The 24,357-nt window shown below is 39.8% G+C and overlaps 1 protein-coding gene across 2 annotated transcripts; it reads right to left on the bottom strand.

Annotated features, from left to right (window-relative positions):
* Window positions 1-4,881: 4,881 nt before the first annotated feature.
* Window positions 4,882-24,180, bottom strand: LOC119722692 (protein phosphatase Slingshot homolog 1-like). 2 transcript variants are annotated; one of them, XM_038192945.1, is made up of 5 exons: window positions 23,746-24,180; window positions 12,448-12,625; window positions 9,592-9,927; window positions 8,835-8,958; window positions 4,882-8,568 (listed from the first exon to the last, which is right to left on the bottom strand). In XM_038192945.1, exons 2-5 carry the CDS (start codon window positions 12,455-12,457, stop codon window positions 6,486-6,488), a joined length of 2,553 nt encoding a protein of 850 aa, XP_038048873.1. In that variant the 5' UTR covers window positions 12,458-12,625; window positions 23,746-24,180; the 3' UTR covers window positions 4,882-6,485. The 2 variants fall into 2 exon arrangements, with proteins under 2 accessions (XP_038048873.1, XP_038048872.1); XM_038192944.1 differs by lacking the exon at window positions 23,746-24,180 and adding an exon at window positions 21,737-22,030.
* Between the last annotated feature and the right edge of the window lie 177 nt (window positions 24,181-24,357).

Below are 24,357 nucleotides of genomic sequence, written 5' to 3' on the forward strand. Positions count from 1 at the left end.
AGGCTTCCACCTCCAAAGCAGCCATTCATGTACAGCAACTTGGAAAATAAGGAACCACAATGCACACCGCCACGCCCCAGTCGCAAGTCCACGCCCTGCCGGGGCTTTAGTGCTGGGTCAAAATATGCATAAGAATGTCAAGATTAGGAATACTAATGCAGTGTGTCTTGTTATTTGGAGATATCTGCATAAAGACTCAGTACAGTAGCTAGAGGTAATATGGGGCAAGGAACTTATCCCTAGCAATGTGAGGGTAAACAATAAAGACTACAATGAGAGCTCCATCTGTGGTTTGACTGCAGCCCCAATACTATCTATTGTGGTTTAAAGTAGATTGATTTGAAAAAAAGTAAGCTCTCAATGGTTTTGTGACATAAATCTGACTGGAGAAAAGGTGAATGCATGACTATGGATTACTGTGGCCAAAGCGCTCTCTATAGTTTAAAGGTGCAATTGGGACAATAATAAAATCAAATTTTGCTACAATACCATGGTATTATAAACTAACTGTTGTCAAGTTGGGGTGTTTTTTTTTGCCAAAGAGGCCCGGCATTGCAGTAGAAATTGAGTGGATCTTTGAAAGGTATGACCAGTTTACCTTAATCCATTTGTACTACAATTTGTAAGGGTGTTTTAGACGGTCCTTGGTTTTCTTTATTGATTTGATACCTGCCAAGCAGTAAGTAAGCTTACTTCAAGCATAATTCACTGAGGTAAAACATTTTTAAGTTATTTTTTTTAGTTAAAATCTTAAACAGCGTATGGGTTATACCTGGAGTGACATCACAACATTGCAACAGCGCCCTCTGTTGTCAGAAAATGATCATACACGGGCTGAAAGTGCTCTCTAAACATATTTTGACCAAAACAAACAATATCTCCTTATTTTCCTACTTAAAACAAAATGGATATTTGTCGATGCTTTGGGATATAGCCTGATGGTCATTCATGAGCCAAACCGGTGCAAATTAATTTTTAAAAAAAAGTGTGTTCCCTTATTTGTATCAAATTTCAGCGGAACAGGTACATGTATTTAACAAAATACAGAACTGTGCACTTCAAGTTATGACACCTTGAATATTAATACAGTCTTCAACGACCAATGCCAGTTTTTGATATTTTTGGATTATTTATAATATTCCTCCCAACATCTAACAACAATGTTGTCAGTAGGTTGGCACTGCATTGTAATGCGTTGTAGATGGGGGGAAAAAATGTTATAAGATCAGTTAGTTCCTTGAGGTAGTTGCAGCATGCTTGCTTGCAGTAACATCATTTCTTGTTCAGTTTGCTTCCTGGTTCATACATGCGCGCCATAATGTGGTTGCGGTTTCATATTGAGTCAAATGGGGTTTTCCCTGATTTCTTTTGTAGCGCGTAGTTTCAGAGTCAAATTATCTGTCCTGGTTTTTGAAGTGCAACCAGCACAAAATGGAAGTCTTCAACAGCATGAAGAATCAGGACCAGCAATATAATTATTATATTCAGTGAGAAATTCTTTAATTCTAATAATTCTTTAATTTGAACATTAACAGGGAACACGGGGCTTGTGTGCTTGTGAAAGGCACTTTACTACGATTGCCTCTCTCCACCCAGGAGTATAAATGGGTACATGTGAAGGAGGTAGAGACCAAACTGTGCGGATCTCGAGCTGTTGCAGGTTCTCATTCCTGATGAACAAGACTAATAATTGTGATGCGCATTTGATCATATTCTGATGGAATTTGCACAAATACACATTATTTTATTATTAGCACAAACAGGACAACACAAATTTAGTCGGCTTGGTTAGGTTTGTCATTTTTCTCTCAGATGTGTAATTCTTTTTATTGCTCATCTCACTTCCACATTTACAGATAAAACACAAAATGAAAACAGAAAAAGAAACCTTCTACAGAGGCTCAGAAAAACTACAGATGTATCTCTATATGAAGCTACACACTTGACCACAAAATCTGTCGGCGTTCCTTTCCATTCTACTTCCATTTATCTGCGCAAGTCTTGAATTATCTTCCTATATACAACTGGTCAAAGGGGCCTAACACAAGTCTACCTTTTTTTTCTGTACGAAGATGGAAGGGAGAAAACTCACAGAGGATCATCTAACAATTCATTCCATTGGTTGGTGTAGACAAAGGTGGGATGAAGTGACGACACGCTTTGACCAATCAAATTCACTCTTACAAAAGCATCACCAAATTAACATGAAAGGAAACCATTCTACCACTTTTAGTAATACATTCTCTTGAATAGTACAATACATTCAAATTCAAATACCGGTACCATTTTTTTTTTACATGTGTACATCTAACAAAATATGTATTTTTGTTTTAATCTTTACAACAAAGGCAAGAACACAATTTGTAACACCTAAATATATACTTTTCTTATATTGATACCAGAAAGTGCCACAAAAATACAGAAATTTGCCTCTAATGACGTTGAAGAATTTATATATCCATTATATTTTGTGTCCTTCACAGAATGATAAATAAATACAACCATCGAACGTTTAAAGATTCACACATTCACTAAGCACTGCTTGATGCATGGACAAGTTTGCAGATGGACCACTACATTTCTTTTTCAGAGCAAAGATTATCTGAACTGATTTTCATACTTCACACAAACTCAAATTCCTCGGGTCATCTTAAAAAGTTGAATTATTACAATTCGAAAGAAAAACAACCAAGTCAAATTACGACGGTTTTTATTTACCAACTTGGAATGCGGATGTTTATTTCGGATCCTGATAGCAGGATTGTGGTGTTAAAGATTCTTTATTTAAAAAACAAAAGTTAAAGTGAAATTTGTTCCAGTTATATTAACTGGAAAACGAAACCTGTTTTTTGTATTGGGAATGAGTTCTGTGTTTGACCCGATCTTTCAAACGGTTAGGCATTTCGGAAAGTACAAATGTCATTGTTGGATCAGAGATATAACTGATGTCTTAACAAACATGTAAAGAGTAAATCCGACAGCAGCTGAGTTTCTAAAACAAATATGATGAACCAAGTGCACAAAAAGCCTGCATGAAATGATACATTACAACATTTGACTATTGCTTACTATTAACCAACAATGAAACATAACCATTGAACTCCAAGAGCAAAAACCAGAAACTAGTTTGGTCCGGTTTTAGGATACAACCATAATCCAGTTTAGCACACTAACCACAAACCAAAGTAACTAGTTAACTAATGACCAGATTGGCACGCACACTCAATTTCTCGCCCGCTGTCTGTAAGCACTAAAACCCAATCTTTCAAATCACCTCATAAATTCTGTGGCTAAGTTATATCAAGGCACAAAAATATACTAAGCACCAAACATTTTGTGAGAATTGTTTAAATTTTTTTTTTTTTGCAAACAGATTCTTTTGCCCGCCTTAAGTTGACTAAAATCCATATCGCTGCTACCATACCAGCAACACACAGCAACTTTTGATCCTGAATGTACAGTAAATTTACAATCCCATAAATATCCATGTATTTTTATAGACGTTGCTTGATGAATGTATGGCTCATGCACTACATACATAAGAAAGAAAGAAAGGCGTTATGTCAGTGAATGGAAATGGCTGATACAGATTTCCAGACTTGAATTTAGCAAAGTGAAAAAAAATAATAAAATCCTTAACTAAGCTGCTAAATTAAGCCCGAAACCTGATTAAAATGATTTGCTGGTTTCCAAGAATATCAACTGATAAAATTGGGCACAAATTTTGAAAGTCTGATCAAAAGTCTAATAACTTCAAAGTTTGACTCTTTTTTTTTTTTTGGATGTAAACCAACTGCTTTTTCTGTCTAAAAATTTGATTAGGCATCATGCCATATTTCTGTGCAGCGTTACAAGCATAATATGATGGAATTAGGCCAATTTCTAGGAGCTGCCGATTAATGTGGTAGCATTAATCAGCGGGGAACCAGTGGCAAGCAGTTTATGCACCACATGACATTTTGGCTGGTGACCCAAGTTTGCTTAGCACATCAGGCAAGGAAAAAAATTATCATCCTGTAAATTGTTCAAATCATGGATGAATTATGTATTAAGCTGAGCAAATATTTCTGTGCTTAACCAGTGGAGAACCAGTCACATGCAAAATACACTGCAAGACTTTGGCTGGTAACCGGTTATCTCTTCTAAGCAAATAGATTCAGTGCTTAGCCAATTTATATGCTTACAAGCTTCGTGAAATTGGTCCCTGCCGTGACCTGTTTATCGCAAATAGGTGACATCAGGAAACCAGAAAGTCTTCCTGTTTCTACAGGTGACCGGGCTCACAAATTGCCCGCGGGCTGTCACTGTAGATGACTCATGCTTGAAACAAGAGCAGAGCCAGCGACGCATCATTTCCGACTTGCATTATTGCCTTGCTTCCAAAACCCAGATTTGTTTGATATTTTATTCTTTTCTGGCATTGCTCTTTTCTGGCATTACTCTTTGACCTATTCACCTCTAAAGATTGTCGGACTGCTCCAGATTGATACTGAGGTTAATAATTTAACTTTTATAAACTGATTATTGTTTTATTTTGCACTAAATGCTGAACAGTTGGATAAACTGGATTTTTATTTTTAATCGTTGAACCTTCCCATTAACTTTTAACATTATTTGTAAGAAAAAACAAACTATTTTGTGCAAAAACTATTTTTCTTGCACCCACATTAAGATCTTTTTAGAATTGCAACGATAGTGAATACATTTAGGGCTATTCAAAATAATATCCTCTTTCAAAAACTTCACTTTCCAGTTTCAACCTCATCCCCATAATTTGAGGATCACGTGCCAGCCTACTGAACTGGGAACTGGGAAGGGCCCAACTATTTAGGCTGGTGCCCTGAGAAACTAAGATTAATGCACAATGACGTTGAGATGTCATACATTGCAAACACTAAACACAAGTTCTGTGACACTTTTTATTTTTTTTCTATGGTTTAGTTATACACCAAATGTAAACACTACATTGAGATTGTTTGGACACAAATTTTTCTTCTTCTTCTAAGCGACAGGTTTGTGACAAGTGTTGAAATACAGGGAACATCAAAAAATAGAGGAAATTCAATTTACTAGTAAATCATCACTACGTGTATTTGTAGTTAGAAAAAGTTTTCACACAGCACCTTCTACAAAATCTTACCAGTTTTGTCTGCTACTACAAGACACTTTTGTTATGATAAAAAACATTATATATCTGTGTTCATCTACAACATCTGGAGGTAGTTCAGATTACTTTCTATAGGACTCGTTCACATTTTTAATATTTCAAATCCACTTCACACAAAAGTCACAAAAAAAATATTATTTTAACTCAGGAGCAAGACAAAGTATTCAAGAAAATGAAATAGAATACTTCGCATTTTTTTTTTTAATTTTTAGACATCCATTGTTTGTTTTTTTTTATATAAAATTTTGATATAAAGTAGTAATTGATGAAATACAAGTTCCAATTTTGTAAAAAATATCCTCCCCTGCATGACATAATGGTTTGTTCCATTTCGTTATAAACAATGAGGGCAATTCCATTCTTTCAGGGGTGGCACAGAGGCTGGAATCATATTTTCATTTAAATTGTACTGTTTATGTGCCTCTACACGTTCACCCCTCAGAAAGTGGTCCCTCCTTGTTTTAATCAAGAATGTGGAATATTCCATTAACAGTGCAGAGGTGATATGACAATAAATAAATAGAATGAAATTTTTTTGTCTTTTTATTTTTCTTAAATATTTTTGTCAAAGACCATCCCTCACCAATGAACTACAAAACAACAAAATAGCTGGAATCTCAGAAACAACAAATCGGTCCACTTTTTACTTCTTGTTTGCATTGTTGTTTAATAATGAGAAGTCTGAATATTTGTTCCATCCCCAACTTCAAATGTCATTGTCAGCAGAGAAGAGTTTAAAAAAGCTCACTTTTTTTTTGTTGCAACCGTAAGAATTCATGATAGTAATAGTAATTATAATATACAAGACATATTTATTTGTAAAGCGCCACCTGGCTTGTCATTATATACAAATAATTTGATTTGGTAAAATATACATAAATACAGAAAAATACTTATTATTTTCTGTCAAACAGAAAGCACAAAATAGTGTACTGAATCGGAACTAATAGATGCATCACTTTCGACTACCACACTCGCATCGCCTCTTACTTCCTAGAAAACTACAAAGTTACATTTGCACATCGATGAGTTGATGAATAAACACAAATCTAAACTTACGTGTAACTTACAACAACAAAAAAAATCATTTTTCTGGATAATGCAAACTGTGCTGCCAATGGTCCAAGATCATATAGGATTATCAATGGAAATCTGATGTTCTTCTGGATACAATGTCACCTTTTTTTGCATCTAAATATCAGAGCATGATGCTTGTTTGCGGTGAATTATTGTGACAGATTACTTCAATGAACAGATAATGGCTATTTCAGTATTGTACGCATACCCTTTTTTTTGCCACTTCTTGAATTCCAACTTATCATGAAACTTCAATCATCTCACAACTGCTGCTAAGCGAGCGTTGACTACTCAGCGAGCGACTGTCGTAGTCGTCTTCTTCGCCATCCATACCGGCGCCGTAGCTACTCAGATCGATAATCTCTCGTCTCGGTCGGACCACTATCTCAGACACTGCCTCCCTGGCGCAGGAGCTGATTTCTTCGCACGACGCGCTGCGACCTGCCACCACCATCGGCGTTCTGCGGCTGCTGCAGCGCGTGTCGCTCCGCTCGCAGTCGGTGTGATCTGCGACCACCTGGCCACGTTTCGGTGCATATCCACCCAGTCTGTCCAAGGGTGACGGGTCGGGTCTAAATGCAGGCTCCTCAAAACTGTTGCCGCATTCTTTGCGCTTTTGCCATACGTTGGTCTTGCATTCTTCCGTTGCAGGAGTAACAGTGTGCGATCGCTGGACTGGCGCGTGGGAACCAACCTCCGTTTCTGATATTGTAGAAAAAGTCGGACAGGATTTGACCTCAGTTAGTAAAGGCGAACGCACCAAATTCCCTAAGCTGTCAAACAGATTTGGTGATGGGCCGGTATAATCCGGGGAGATTCCTGAGCTAGAAGGGCTATTGAGACCAATCGATCCGGGCTCGCTGTCGCAGGACGGCGAAATTCCAGAACTGGTGTCACTGTTCTGTGAATGCGAGCTGATCTGACGGGCAAAGAATGGATTCAGCGGATCTTTTGGAGAAGGGCTTTTGCTCTCGATAGATGCATGCCTGGGTGTCTCTAATTGGACATGGACCTGTTTGGCCACCATGAGCTGTGGATACTCTTTGTTCTTGGCTTTACTTGTCTTGCACTTGGTCCCGGAGTTCGGAAGTACAGCATCCATGAACTTCCCGACCCGTGTTCGGCCGAACTGAAAACCAACAGACGTTTCGCTGGGAGAGGTTGCCTTTTTCACCTTGGCGTGAGCAGCCTCCCTGCAGGTAGATTTGACAGTGACCTGTGACTTTCCTGTCAGAGTCTGCTTGACCGCCATTTGCATTGGACGTGGGCTGACAGTGCGTGGTGACTTACTCCTCCCCTTGACCTTGCCTTTGCCGTCATTCTTCAGAATGCCCCGTCTCTTGACCTCAACAGATTTTCTTGGATCTTCCTTCTTCGGGAGTATCAACATGGTAGGGGACCCAGTGATGCTGGGATTGCTAATGGTGCTAGGTTCAGTGGCTGACGTCACTTGCAACTGTGGTTCAGTCTTTGCGGTTTGTGGTTCAGGCTTTTTGGTTTCTAGGATGACCACTGGCTCTTGGGGTTTGGGCTTGCTTGGCATTTCTTGGGGAATAGAAGGGGTGTTGGTGATGGTGCTTGTCACTTCTGCATTGTTGGATTGTTGAACTGCCTTGGCTTCATCTCGAACACGGGATTCCACTTCTTCCTGAAGGCGTTTCTCGGCAAGTCTTGCGCACGCCTCAACGAACGGATTCTTCTGACGAACCTCAGGCGAGTTGACGCTCAAGTGGCTGGTGCCCCAAGCCAACTGCTCCAGCAAACCACAGGGGCTGCTGTTGCCTGACCGTGGCTTCTTAGACTCAGATGAGGGCGGGGAGCCCAGGAAGATCGGCCCGATTTTAGACACCTTGACGTCCAGCCCACGCGGCCTTGGTATTGTCCGTATTCTGAAATTGGGACTCCGAGCTGGTGGCGGGGCGGGCAGTTCTCCCTCCTTCTGCTCACTGATGGATCTTTTGTGAGTTCTGTGTTCGGCACTTGTAGGGGTGGATGGTTCCTCTGCAACTGCTTGGGTGTCCTCCGTCAGAAGGATGGGCTCGGGAAAGGGAGCCCCGGGCTTGGTGACCCGGACTGTCGGATTGGGCTGGCTTGATGAGGACAACACCTCGGATTGATTCTTGCAGGACACCGATTTAGAATTGCTGGAAACTGAGGTAGGCTGGCTCCTTGTTGGGGTTGCTGCTGAGGCTGTGGCTGTTGTTGACGGCTCAGCAGGCATACCCTTAGGTGGATGGTCGAGATGAAGGCGCTTCTCAAACTCCAAGAGTTGACCCAGGAAGTTGAAGTTTGGGGATATAGTCTGACGTTTCTCTTTCACATATCTGGACAAGAAAAAAAAAGTCACTCATAAGACTGAATAATTCTTCTCCAAGAACTACCGTACATGTAGATTAAAACCAATCTAACAAATTCAAAATTTCTTTTCTTTTCTTGGTTTGGCCATCAGCACAATCAATTCTTAATAAACAAGAACAGTGCCCTCTGTTGATATATGATGACATGAATAGTTATACTGTGTGTACAGTAATTGTTTCAAAAGGCAATAGAATTTTGTTGAATATTAAAGCGTTTCCTTTTAGGTACTCACTTATATGCTTCGTCGACAGTCAAGTTCATGTGCTTCATGATGTAGGCAATAGCCACTGTTGGTGAACGCGAGATACCAGCCAAGCAGTGCACGATGACACAACCGTTTGCTGAACGCACTTTTTCTGTTGGTAACAAAAAAAAAGGAATTCAGGCATAAATGCATAAACATACCTACTTCTTGCATTACAAAAAAACAAACACTGTGACATGTCAACACACTAGAGGTCTCAGGTTTAAATCACATACCAGTCATTCAGTCATAGCTCTGCTTTGAAAAGATCGCTTTCAAGTCATGGTGGTTCACCAACAATTCTTCAACCCAACGGAAATGTTAGTCATCTAGAGTATCAATGGTCAACTGGCTAGTGCATTCTGTTTGAAACCTCCAGTTTTCAAACCAGTTCTTTTAAACCTACTGTCTTTTACTATGTACTGGACCAAGTCCGTCAAAATCCATCAATCACACTGCTTCCAATGCATGCTTTGCTTCAGGCCTCCAGGCCCAAGTCCATCATACTCCGTCAATATTTAGTCAAACCAGGCCTGCAGGACCAGCTCCCCAAAATCCATCAAAATGGGGATTGGTTTTGATGGAGTTGGGGGGCTAGGTTTAGAACCACACAAAAGTCACAAGAGATTCGACCACATGGTGCTACCGCAAACCTAACGTCCGGAGTCCTTTCCCTTACAAGTGCAGAATGTTAAAGAGAGGTAGTACATGTAAATGAGTGGCAAAATGTTTACAAAGGTCTCACCGATAAAATCCATGGCGTCTTCAAACCACGGCAGCAGCTTCTCGCCATAGTTGTCCCTGACGGGGATACGGTGGAAGTGCCCCGGCGCAATGTGCGTGGGAGACGGGCAGGTCTTGCTGACGTTCAGCACGTAGTTGATGCCGTTGGCTCGCATGATGTCCTCATCCAGGACGTCCTGCTGCGAGCCGATGTAGAGGTAGTTCAGGACCCGGGTGGGGCCCACTTTCGCCACCGGCAGACAGGGCTGTGACAGGGTCGGGCCCAGCATCGTGCATTGTGCTTGGCCCTGGGGCTCGCACAGGTACGGGAAGGCTGTCTTGAAGGCTGTGAAGCCGCCTGTACAATAAGACAAACAACGTTTATAAATTAGTTATCTCAGTACTTATTCACCAAATAACGTAATACCTAGCTTCTGCTTACCGGTAGGTATAAGTTTGCTATTTATCAATAACTTCGTTCAATAACAAAGCTGATAAAATGTACACGTACATAAATCACAATGATGTTTCGGGGACAGAAATCGGGTACAGGAATCCTCTTACACATTAATTTTACAGTCCTCCCATAATTAACGCCATTCATCAATTAAAATGTCCCTTCCCCCACTCATCAATTAAAATGTCCACTCCTCCCCCCCCCCCCCCCTGGCCCCGACAGGAAGTGACGCACGAACACAAGCACAATCAGGATTAATTTTACGATGGTTCGAGGAACAGCGTATTGATATCGGCGTGTTGGCATCAAGGTGCGCAATTCTCGGTCAGATACATGTACATGTTTGGTATTGATTTTATCTGAGCACTCAAAAGTGAAACATGTGTACATTATGTGCATACTGTTCAATGTGGCTGTATTGACAATTGTATGTTATCTACGTACATGATTTATAATACATGTAGATATATTTTTTGGGTAGAAATGCTGGTACATGCATGTACAGGTACATGCATGAACTGTATGTTGTTTCTCTGACGCTGGCTAGGAATCTGCGCATTGAGATGGAATACGCGTACATATACATTTGTACAGATCTGATACACCGTGCTCTCTGGAGACCTGCACACAATAGGAAACAAAAGATTGTATACGTCTCCACAGGGCAATTTCTATAGATACGTCTCCACAAGGTTTTCACGAAATAGATTTATGAATTTTCTCAAAAACTAGGAATTTCCAAGGTGGTTTGATCCGTCGCAAATGGAAAAGTTTAGAAAAGGGATATTAAGTCCGAATTTCAGCCAAGGAAATTAATTCTGGTTAAAATAAGAACATTTTGAAACTACACTTTCAAACTGGAAAATTTACAACACGAAAACAAAGAAATGTCTCCACAAGGATACAAATTTCAGTATGTGTGTACATATATATATGTTCATGTTAAAATTGGTTGTGATGAGCTATCCTCTCAATACATGTATAGAATGCATACAAACATCCTGTAAACATTAAGTTCATCGAACAAATTTTGTACTTGACCAGAGTTAGCAGAGATACATTGTACACATTTTATCTGTACACATTTTAAACTGCTCCAATATTTTTTTTTTAAATCTGTCCCATTTGTGTTTTATATACCTGCTTGATATTTCTCTCTTCCTACGATAAACTTCTACCCAACTCCCGCACACTGGACCATCTGGGCCGTGCGCAGGCAGGCAATGCCACATATTAGATGCATGGCCGTGAGCCAAAAGCAAGGCTATATTAAGAGAGCGCCGACCCCGCACTGCTGGCGTAAGCACAGCGATGACTCATACCTTGATATTTGCACCATAACGTTGCCAGATGGCCTCCCTTCACAGTACACAAACACACAAGGGCCACACTACGCACAACATAATTTCAACCAACCCTGTCTCTGGTATATAAATAGCCAGCATTCGTGTACGTGGATGGTATATATTTCGCTATTTTCCCTGTTCTTTTATTATACGGGCAGGGACTGGACAATTGGCAGAGAACGTGTGTTGCTGCTTCACGTAGGGTCAAATATTAGATAGCTAACGTCATGTTCTAAACACGTTGGAGATCCGAGTGAGATGTACTAAGTTAGCACATAGTCTATATCGGCTCGTGGTGATAGTATATTTTTGGACAGTTAAAAAGAACAACCCATCAATCATGTTCATCTGTACTTTAAATATCTTTTCTTATTCCAAGCTGGAGGTTTGTCTCGGAACCTCAGCGGTTATAAAAGATTTTCATTTTAATTTGATACCCCACTGCTAACCTAAAGCATTCAATTAACATTCATCTTAATCGCATGTTTTGTTTCTCGTTACCCTTTATAACAATGAATATGAATGTTCAATGACACTACATTTGAAGTAAACATTTTTTCCCCCGTTTAAATTCAAACTCCAACTTCATGTTTGTTTTTTTAATTTTCCGGGCAAGTCAAAGAATTCTAATTCTAAAAGTTTAACTCTCCAAGATATTCATGAATTTCAGTGTTTTTTTTTATTCTACTGTTGGGCTTCTGGGTGGGTGGGGTGGAGGTTGTGGGGTGGGTGGAGGTGGGGGTGGGTATTGGAGTGGGGGATTTGGGGTGGGGTTGGGGTAGGGTTGGGGTGGGGTTGGGTTGGGGTGGGTGGGGCTGGGTGAGGGTTAGGGGTGAGGTGAGGGTTAGGGTGGGGTGGGATGAGGGTTAGGGGTGGGATGAGAGTTAGGGGTGGGGTGAGTGTTAGGGGTGGGCTGAGGGTTAGGGTTAGGGGTTGGGTGAGGGTTAGGGGTGGGGGTAGGTCGAGGGGTTAGGGGTTAGGGGTGGGGGTAGGGTGAGGGGTTAGGAGTGGGGTGAGGGTTAGGGATGGGGGTTGTGTGAGGGTAACGGGTTGTGTGAGGGCATTTAGCACGGACCTGATAACATGGAGACCGTCTTGAATGCCTCAGCCAACTTGCTGAGGAGGACCACCAGAAAGCTTTCGGGGCACAGTCGGCTGCCGTCCTGCGTGCTCTGGTCATAGACTATGACATCACATGAAGGGCCACACTTCTCCTCTTGGCCTGAGGTGGATAGAAGTTCCTGGATCGTCAGCTGGAGAAGGTAGGGAAAAAAAGAAGAGACATTCAAAAGAAAATCAGTCAGATGAACTTGGGAGATCATGTCCTCGTATTTATGTTTCACGCAATGTCTCTTTGGGCTTACATGTTGGTCAATTTTAAAAAACTGGAGTGAAAGAATGGAGATTGCGTAGCATTGCAAAATTTGTACTGGAAAGATTCCCATATCTGGCCGTCACTTGTCACCCTGTGCACAAACCGTATGAGACTGGTCTGAAAATTTGTAAGTGTTTTCTCAGTAAATACTATAATATTTTCCCTGCTTATTGTGAGTTGTTAAGACATACAGGGGTATCACTTTCTGATGGCTGATAGGTCACTGAAGGGAAAACTTAGTGATGGCCAGATATGGGAATTTTCCTTTGTACCCACTATCAGAAGTGAAACTCCGTGTTCTGGGTTAGAGAATCATTGGCAATGGATCAAGATTGGATAAACATTCTAATGAAGCAAGTGGAATGATATGTGTACACATGTATGACCCTATTTAAATTCATCTTTATCTGTAAAAAAAAACAGGTATGACATTGTCAATTGAAAAAAAAATCTAAAAATTGGATGAAAGGTTTAAAAGATGCATTTCTTCCTATACTGATTTGAATCTTCCTCTCAGATTAAAAAAGTCCAATTTCAGACTAAATTCTGAAAAAAATATGCCTGAAAACATAAAATGTTATCTGTATGCTTGTTTTCATATTTTTTGTGACATCAAACTAATCCACGTACATACATGCATTTAACACTTGTGTCTTTCAACTTTCAACTTACATAACTCTTGATATTGGTTTTACCTCATTATTAAGAGTCAATGTTTCATAAGCCAGGGCAAGAGTGATGCAATGTTCACAAATTAAACTTGGACGGTCACAAGACATGCTAGGCCCCACCTCATTACGAGTACAGTTCTTGTCAAATGCTTATATTTGGATATGCTGGCCTAATTTGTTAAGTCCACGTACAGTCGTACACGTATACACTCGTCGTCACTACGGTATGTGTCATGCAATAATGGAAGTCAAACTGGGTTTACGGCAAACAGTGCACAAAAGAAACTGCATATAGACACCATGACACACAATCATCAGACAGAACTTTGGACCTTAATAATTTGTTGAACTCGCTAATCACTTGGTCTTACGTTTTGGGGTGCGAATCATAGTCACACTAAATGATGTCAGCGCTTTTTTATTTTTCATCTTATGGGAAACCAGTCTGTGTTTTGTTGGCCCAGCCCAATAATTTGGTGTTGAGATACAGTCAGTCTTTACTGATTTTGAAATGATTTGAAACGATTAATTGGAAAACCAAATCCTGATACTACAAGGCAAATGATTTGCTGATCTGTTTGTTTTGCGTTTTTGTTGTGTGTGTGCCTTTGTTGTCAGTTATTTCTTGTTTTCTTTTTTTTTCTCTTTTCTTTGTTGGTTATGCCGGCAATGCACAGAATATGCAGAACTACTAACTTTCTACAGAGTCAAGCTTCCGTTCCGAAGTAAGCCATTTACATTTCGTCGGATGCACCACGAAGTGACGTATATTCTATGGGCTTTGTGCATACGATACGCCTCATATCATGTGTGACCGACGATTTTGTACTAAAGAGATGCTAAATGTAATAAATGAAATAATTTTAAAAAATCAAAAATAAACAATATAATAGAAACAACTAAAAATTAATAAACAAATATTTGAATAAAAAGTTTTTCTTTGAATTTGGGGACTATATAATCAGATTGAATTAATTCAAGTTGAGTCATTTTTTGATGATGATGATGTGAGTTGCGTCACTGTCGCCACATGGTTGTCATTTTTCGAGAATTCTTGGGGGTTGGAACTAGCCAATTACAGATAGCTTATACGCATTGATGATCATGCCTCGACTCAAGTCCAGTCAAGTCGAGTCAACTCATCCCACACTGAGTCATTTTAATTAGGACTACCGAGTCCACTGCACACTCTCATGACTGTAACTCATAAATCTACCCAATAAATATCTTCAAACTGATTCATGTGTCTAAATGCTCGGAACCTCACAGTAAAAAAAACTTAACTGCCATTACATGTAAATGACTAGCCAAAAACCAAAAGAAAACGCTGAATGGTTTAGTTGGTCAGAATCTATTGACAGAACTCCATTGTCACATGCACAGGATACAATAAGAAGTTCATTATGGCACAGCCAGACGGAGCTGGTTTAGAAGTGAGTCATATTAAAGTGGTCAAACACCGGGTATTGTCGGTTGGATTTTTAAGCCACAATTATGATCAGAGATGTGTATCTGTCCTGCTTTCTGCGCACCCTATGAACACATGTTCATTACACGTGCTGTGTCCATGATGGGAATGGGAACAGGTACGGAGCATGGGGATAGAAATAAAACAAGAAAAGAAATTTGACGTCAATGTTTGCTTAATGACTGGTTTGATTGCACAACCAATTTGCTGATGCGTGCAGCATGTGTGGGGTACCATGGCAACCATCTCCATAGAGAGATTTCACGGATTGCACCACTGCGTAGATTTTTGGGTTACAGACAAGGCAAAGCCCTTTTACCTCAAACCTTCCCAAATCCATCAAAATCCATCCCCAATTTAGGGGATTTAGGTAGGCAAGCCATGAGTACCAAGTCCATCAAAATCCAGCCATGGTAGTGGTGGTCTTGTGGTGGATTTCAGCAGATTTGGTCCTGAATCATTATGTGAAGCAGGGTCAGAGATGGATGTTGGTCCAGCACTTAGTAAAATTGTTTCGTTTTGCAATGACATATAAAAGTAACAATGCAATGATAACATGAAAACTCTCAATCTAAAATTCGACGCAAAAATGTGCAATATTTATTTTGAGAAAGGGAAAAAAACAGAGTATTGAAGAGAGACATTTTTGTTGACTTTTCTGAACACAGCGTGTCTCACAATAATTACAAATCAACAGCCACAAAAAAACTCATCTAGGAAGAATGTTCTGCAAATGAATAAATACCACAGCGACAAAGTCATCAAAACCTCAATATTTTAACAGTTGAGGTCTAGTAGTGAACAAAAAAACAAAACAAGAATGCACCTGTGTCTCACACCACATCAGTTTGTAAGGAGTTCACTCAGGGGAAAAAAAACACTAAGAAACAGCAGTAGTTTGTCTGGACTTTTGATTGAATAAATATGCCCCAAGACAAATAAAATAGTGTCGCAGAGGAAAGCTGTTATAAACTTGACCAGGGTAAGGACAAGGCAGCAAATTGTTTTTTTTTCTCTCGGCTGATGGTTTGTTGCTGACCATTAGCTCAGACGAAAGGAATTTGCGAATCAGCTGGCAACTACATAACGGTTCACACAGAAGAAGGAAAAAAAGAAGAAATTCCATGACTTTTCCAGATTTTCAAGGACAAACTTAAAGCTTTTTATGGCCAATTCCTATGCTGCTTTGGCATGTTAGGAACCTATTTTATAATACACTGGCCAGTCATCACACTGATGCAAGGGATTCCATGACTTTTCCAGGATTTCCGGGACAAACTTAAAGCTTTCCATGGCCAATTCCTATGCTGCTTTGGCATGTTAGGAACCTATTTTACAATACACTGGCCAGTCATCACACTGATGCAAGGGATTCCATGACTTTTCCAGGATTTCCCGGACAAACTTAAAGCTTTTCATGGCCAATTCCTATGCTGCTTTGGCAAGTTAGGAACCTCTTTTACAATACACTGGCCAGTCATCACACTGATGCAAGGGATTCCATGACTTTTCCAGGATTTCCGGGACAAATTTAACGTTTTCTATGGCCAATTCCTATGCTGCTTTGGCATGTTAGGAGCCTCTTTACAATACACTGGCCAATCATCTCACCGATGCAAGGGATTCCATGACTTTTCCAGGATTTCCGGGACAAACTTAAAGCTTTCCATGGCCAATTCCTATGCTGCTTTGGCATGTTAGGAACCTCTTTTACAATACACTGGCCAGTCATCTCATCGATGCAAGAATTCCATGACTTTTCCTGGACTTTCCCTGATAGCTTTAAATTGCAGGATTTTCCAAGATTTTTCCATGACTCTAGGAACCCTGTACATCTACATGTACATGTAGCTATGCACTCCATTTACGATGAACATGTATAAATGCATAACAATATTTTTGTGAACCATGTCAAGCACGGGCAGGAAAAAGATATCGGATGGTAGAAAACATTGCTTTACTAATTTCAATACTCAGCTAGACTCGGCCTGGAATCGGTCTTAACAATGAATGGGTACCAGTAATCTGGGTGGTAACTGGCGCAGGGTTTGCTTAGGCAAACTCTTCCGTGCTAAGCAATGTTTAAAATCTGCCCCCTGGGTACAAGAACTACCAGAAATAATATTTGTCCTCTCTGGAATCCACTGGTGTTTAACAGGAAATGATGAAGGTTTCCCTAACAGCTCAAATTATATGCTTCATTTTCTTCAGTTTCCTGGAACACGGGTTTGAATCTAAGTTTTTGTTACTCAACAAAGTTCAATGACCAACATCAGTGTTTTACTGTGGGTTTTTTTGGTGCAGAACATACATGTATCCCTGTGACTTCTCCATCAACAGTTATTCATTGGTCACTTATGAATTCAAACAAATCAATGTTAAGCACTTTTCCTCCCAATTCAACAGCACCAATTCAACAGCACCAACACAAACTGGCCTCACCCCTGTGTCGTCTTTTCTTTTGAAAAAGCAGGATGCTGCACACTTCAAGAATTGCAAGCCGGACAAATTTCTGCCTTCTTTAAAGAAACTTTCAATTCATAGATCACACAAATCAAAACAGCGAGTGATACTGCGAACATACCAATGTCATTTTAGTCTCAATGGCCTAATTTCCTACGTCGCATTTCCAGTTCCCTTTTGAATGTTTCATCCATGTTTTCGAAAAAGGACCACTTTAATGGCCTCATTTTGCAATCGTTTTCCCAGTTTCCTTTTTGAACATTTCATCCACGTTTAGAAACCAAGAACTGTAACTGTATGAATCATCTACTCTCTAACAAACCACAGCGTGATTTCCCCTCTAAATGAAAACTTTTTTAGCAGCGCCCTTATCCAAACCGGTGAAAAAAGAAAAAAAAACCCATCAGAATGAGACATTGGGCTTTTCCTCAAACACTTGATGAAAGTGCTTGGCGTGCTGCCGAACTGATCCCAGACGGACTTTTTGAAACCTGAACCGCCTTTCGGATCGGATATGACCCCACCCCCTGATGAGGGACTGGTTCCTGGAGCGGTAGTCAGACTCCAAAAAAGCCGAGATCATGTCTGCCTTGGGCGATGTAATTTCGGGTTTTCCCTGGCAAAATAAGGGGTGGAAAATACAAGTAACAAGTCGCAGACAAGCCTACTGATTTATGAGCACTTGGTCTTGCCATTTTCGACAGACACGCAAACAAACAAATCAAAACTCCTAAATGTACTTGAATCTCCACTGTTTTGCCATCAAGGCATCAACCAGTCACAGACCACATCCCTGTCAATAGAATTAAATTACTCACTGGAAGTCTGCTGGGGGGGGGGACATAGAACAAGAATCACAATTCACACATCAACAAAACATATCCAGCAACTTTTCCAAAAGCAGTCTGACATTTGAAGAAGAGCATGTTATCCAATGCATGCACTTACAATGTACATTGTATTCATGTACACTTCAAACATGCCATCATGTGCAAGTACTCTACTGTACTTGTGAATGTGTGGTTTTTGGTTTTCTCTGCTGGGGTAATCGCAACAACAGAAATGACACCTTTGATCCCTAGCTGTGCTGTGCTCTGTGTGCGTTGTGGTCCAGGGTTTGGGTCCTGCGTGCTGCGAACACACAGTGTTAACTGGGAAATGGGAAACCCCATATTTAGAATGTATGAGCAATATCCAGCTCGGAAACAATAAAGCGCCCAGCCTTCAACAGTGTTTCAACAGACCAAACCAAGGCATTACTTTTGTATTATTATTAGTCCTACATGTAAGTCCTAACCACCTATTAACTGTTAGGGTTAAAAATAGAACTACTTGTATTTTCCAATTTTTAAAGGGAATGTACATCATTGGCTTTTGCTGTAATTTTCAGAAATGAACTATTTGAGGGGTTAGTATATAGATCTAATATTGTTACACTAACATGTTTGAAGTTTTGTGTTCAAAAATGCTGGAAAAAACCAAGAAAAACAAAAATGGTCAAGAAGTCTGGTTCCCTGACTCCACTAAAGATGAAATAGATCAATATTTATAGATGCCGGAAACTTGTAAGGTAAGGGAACCAGTCTAGCTGGCCTGCACCCGTTCATGAACATGTAACCAATAGCAAACAAAATTTGGACTGAAAACAAAAAGGTAACTTTGGAGCAGTAGTTGAAAAATAGTTAGGTTTTTTATACAAAAATTTATACAGATAGTATACCACTTTTCTTGACCAGGTGCCATAAGTTTACAGGATGCTTTAGACTGTCATTTACTAACATCCTAGTAAGGTATTTTGTAGTTTTAATTTTTGATGTTTGCAAATGTTGTATATTCCCTTTAACTACATGTATTTAAAACTTGATATGTTTTGTAACTACAACAGTAGTTACATGTACAAAGTATGTAGTGACGAGTTCACCATGACTCCCATCATGGAGGTATACATGGAACTCAGGAACTTGTTTCTGGCTATGTACACGTTCCTCTACGGTCATCCCATGGCCAGTTCTGTCCAGTTCCAAGAATGATGTCACCACTTGACCACCTGCTGACAAACCAGGGGAAAAATGGCCTGGTGCTCGAGATAACAACCCTATTGTTATATCCTGGTGTGAGTCATGAAACAAGACGTCCTGCCTTGACCTTTTAGAAACCTCACAAGGCAGGAGGGAAAAATCTAGAATTCGGGAAATATGCCAAATGATTACACATCTCGGGATACGGTTAAAGGGAAAATTGGTTCTGAGGTATTCTTGAACAACTGTCTTCAATTTTAGGTGGGCAGCTGCAAGAGGTAGGTAGATATATGCTCACACTGTTTTGAAGATGAACATTATGTAGAATTGTCAACACTCAACATGCAACAGGATGCTTTTATTCTTAACGCTAACTCCCTACCGTCTTTTACTACATGTAAGTACTGGACCAAGTCTGCCAAAATCCATCAATCACACTGCTTCCAATGCATGCTTTGCTTTAGGCCTCCAGGCCCAAGTCCATCATACTCCATCAATACTTAGTCAAACCAGGTCTGCACGACCAAGTCCCCCAAAATCCGCCAAAATAGGGGATGTATTTTGATAAAGTTGGGGCGGTTAGAGTTAATGTCTTGGACAAAGTTTAAAATCGTCTGAATGAGCAGTTAGCACCAAAAAATCAAACCGGGAGTGCAGGTTTTCATTGTGTGTGCATGAGCAAGTTCACCAAAGGACTTAGCCAGTCTAAACATCCTTCCCTTTGCAAAGTATAATGGTGATATTGGCCTGACCACAGGCTATGAGTCATAGCACAAAGCCCGGGGAGCACGGTGTTGTGTGTGTGCCATCATTCATTTCCCAACGTGCAGATTTTCTACTGCAATGCCAACCAGACCGCTGGGCTCTTGGAAATACAATTGAGAAAGATGACCAATGCTTTTGAGGTACAGTGCAGAGGAAACGTGATCTACATACCAGCCAGTGGCATGCTGTGGCCCTGATTTGGGTCACAAGAGAGGAAAAAAATTCCCACGATTTTGTAATGCAAAAAAGTTCTTCGAGTTGAGTAAAAATGTATTAATGTTTGAAGTTTATGGCAAAACTTTAAGAGAATGAAACTCACAATATTTGTGCAACAAAATTGCTATTGAACAAGAAAGGTGGTGAATTCTTTTTCATAAAACATTGTTGCAACATGGAAATGATAAGGAACATCTTGCAATAACATTTTGTGGTAAAAAAAAAAGCGACGAAGTATACATTTGAAATGGCGTGTTCATTTTCCAAAAAATTAAAATTAACTTGGTCCAATCCTGCATAGGATCTGGTAGAAAAGTACTCGCGAAATGATGTGTGCTAAAGGAATACTGCAGTTTTATCTACGAAAGGCTTCCCTTCTGCAAAGACGTTCGTCCTGCTTTTTAGAAATTTTCCTAAATTCACACAGAGATACAAGTGGCCAGAGTACATGTATCAAAATTGTACATATTTATTCTGTGGCAATTGGAACTGACAATTTTTCTCAATGATAAAGTTGTTCCAAGTGTGTTGAAATCTTTTACTATATTCCGAGTTATTAGATCCAGTTAGTATCGATCATTCAGTTACATATTTGCTACTCGAGTAATCAAAAACCACTTTGTGAAAATAAAGACTTCCTTTCAAAATGTCTTAAACCAAAAACCTCAAATATTTCATGTAACGCTGGATGATATATGGCATTAAAATATCGCCATAAATATGATGTTTGCCTTAAAAAAATGAGAATCACCTAAGTTAAACAAAAAAGTGAGATAAAGGTGATATAATTTTTGAATCATCGTTTTATTCTCAACCCCATTTTTCAAGAAAAAAATTAGGCAGTTGGGTTCATCTAAACCGTGATTGAAAATGGTATGATAAATCGATTGTAAGAACGATCGGTGCAGTTACTCTGAAAATATTTGGCTCTACAGAATACATTTTTAACTTCTTTTTTTCTCATTTCTTTAAAGAATTCTGGTGTTACTACCACTAAAGGGAAATGAATTCTAAATTTCTTTCTATATTGCTTTCATGGTTTTGTTCATAAGTCAACAATCTAGTAAAATACATGTACACATGCTGTACCTACTTCACAAGTTAAAAAAGGGTTCCTTAATTAAATTGCATCTGATTGCTTATAAAGGTATCAGAAGTACCGTAAATTTTACAAATATTTAGCCAAAATAACTTCCAGAAGTTGTAAGACAGTGTTAAAGACAAGAGTCTGAAATAAATGCAGACAGAGAAATAACTGAACTCTTCTTTTGTTTTAAATCTCTGTCAGCTGGATGCTCATCTTGTGCCAACAAAACTTGCTGCCAAGTCCAAATATGGTGAAATCAAACCCAAGCACCCTGGTATGATGGGAAAATATTGATGCTTACCTTGCTAAACGTAGTAACCAGAGAAAAGCTTGACAAAAAACTCCACTTCTTTCAAAAATATAAATCCAAGACAACTTGCAAGTTGAGTCAGTCCACGATAATACAATACACCATGCAGCTTATCACAAAACAACCTCCATCTGTTGGCTCTGATAATGACAATAGGCACCAGTAGTGGTGTGCGCTGTATTCATCCAAGGGATTCCCTCGATTTGTGTGTGTGTGTGGCGAGCGCGTGCACAGAGACTGCCAACACACAGGCTATTCAATGACACGGCCCAGTGGAAACAAGTCACAAGGGAAATGCCTCACTATTCCCCCACTTCCTATGATCTCATCGGCTCGTGAATAATGCATGAGGCAGGCTCGAGCAACCAATCAGGCGGCAGGGGGTCTTCCCTCACTGCTGGGTTGCCAGTCATTGGGCGTTTGCTGGGCCAGATCCTTTGCATGCGCCACAACAGAGTTTGTGATCAATGATTTGTCAGAATGGTGACCACGGCAACTCAGCCTGGCCTGTGGTCGGCCTCTATTTATCAGTAGAGTTTACCCAAGGACTGCCCGCTTCAGCAATTAATGAAGAAGTTGCAATGTACACGTGCATGTAAAAAATTGAGGCATTGAGACAATCAAATTTTGACCACAAATGTTTGCTCACACAGTGCACCATGGTTACAACAATACGGTGCATCATGCACACGTGTCACCAGTGATGATGCATGAACTATGCAGAGTTCCTGAAGAATTATTCACAAATATTCCACCAATCAGAAACTTACAATGGTTTATTCATTATTTAAAGTATACTTCATATTACATACATGTACACATGTACATGTACATGTACATGTATGAATGTACTACACATGTTCATGTACATTTCGATATCAGAAGTTTTTTTCAAGCACAAAAAAATGTATAGACATAAATTTATACATGTACATGTACATGTAACGGTACATGTACATGTACATCCATGTATGAAGTGTACACATGTACACTTTATTTCCATAGTAACACTTCCACAATAAATCATCCAGGAAGGAAGAAAACCCCCAAAATGGTAGCAAAATGACATCATAAACACTGATTCCAGATTGGTCCACAGGACACAGCTTATGATAATGCTAGTGCCATGAATATTCATAAGGCAAAGTGGAACCGGGAAATTCCCTGGAAAACCAAAATAAATCACCACACAGGTGGAAATGGTATCACGCAGCCGGCCAGAGTGTCATGGGAGGTTTACACAATCACACACAAAAAAGTCAGGAAATGGTTAACTCTCTATTATCAGGCGTCATTTCCTGCAAGATTTCTTATTATTTTGTTGATTTATTTACATGTAAATATGGAATCCAGATGCTACAATTGGAGATTGTCGTCCTGTAGAAACTAACAATTTGTTTACAGTTCTGAAAATTCTAACTTAACACATGTAATTCTTAACTTTGCAAATGTATACGAGTAATGTACATTATTTTGGCCTTCTTCAAGTAAAATCGTACATGTAGCTTGTTCGTGTAATTGTCTGTGTACTAAAAGGTATAGAGTAAACAGTGCTTCAAATTTTTTTACATGTAAAAAATATTCTTCCTGCAAATGATTTTACATTGTATACATGTACTGTACACGTACATGTACCGGTACATGTATGAACATTACATGTATAAAGCACACTGAGTATCACTATCAGAATGACAAAAAAATGGTACATGTATGTATGTAAAAACAACAAAAATGTACATGTGGGTACACGTACCGGGTTCTTTGTTCACTTTGCAAATATACTGGTACACGCCACATATTGCATGTTACATGTACGTAGGAGATCCCATTTCACAAGTTGAAACTTAACCGTATGTTGTTACTGTAGTTGCATTTGTACTGAATATGTACACTACATTACATGAAAAAGTGGCAAACGTAAACAGTTTAAACACGAAAACAATAAACATACATGTACCAGTATACATGTATTTCACACGGTATTCTCATTATCTACTCACTCATTAGTTCGTCACTCCGTGCTCCAAAGTTACAATCCCAAGAATTCCATTCAGTCTCACCACAGCATCCATCACACGCATGTGACCACTGCACTGCTGTAATGAATTCCTCCTTTCTCCAAGAAACCGACAAGGAACTGGGAGTAGGGTATATGACTCAGCCGAGAAATATGCCTTACCCCAAAAGATTGTAGCTCAATATGTGCACATAGTTAGTATACATCACAATGTGTGTGCAGGGAATAGGTACACTGCATGTATGAAGCAATCCAGATAGTGCTGCTAATACTCTTCAAACACAGCAGGACAAATTCTCCCTAATGACACCAATGTCTACTGATCAGAAAATGATGTCAAAACTTTTTCCTGAAATAAGCACGGCACTTGTGTTTTCACTATCAAAACTGAATCCCGATGTTCACATGATCACCAAGACCAATTCCTTCTGGTTCTAAGTATTTTTTCCCTCCAGGAGGAGAGGGGGGGGGGGGGACTGTCCAATTCAAAAGCCTTTTGCAAGGAACTTTGATGATTCAAAGATCAGCAATGCTACGTCAGGGAACACCCAGCACTATGGGAGAATGTTTGACGTCAGCACTGGGTACTAAGTCA

The sequence above is a fragment of the Patiria miniata genome, unplaced genomic scaffold (assembly GCF_015706575.1).
Source record: "Patiria miniata isolate m_02_andy unplaced genomic scaffold, ASM1570657v1 HiC_scaffold_16, whole genome shotgun sequence".
Lineage (NCBI taxonomy): Eukaryota > Metazoa > Echinodermata > Asteroidea > Valvatida > Asterinidae > Patiria > Patiria miniata.

Bases quoted from the DNA above. Each gene is read 5' to 3' on its own strand.
- LOC119722692 (XM_038192945.1), bottom strand. The intron at 8,959-9,591 runs GTGAGACCTTTG...TGTTACCAACAG, and splicing joins AGACGCCATGGATTTTATCG to AAAAAGTGCGTTCAGCAAAC. The intron at 8,569-8,834 runs GTGAGTACCTAA...TTTCTTGTCCAG, and splicing joins ACTGTCGACGAAGCATATAA to ATATGTGAAAGAGAAACGTC.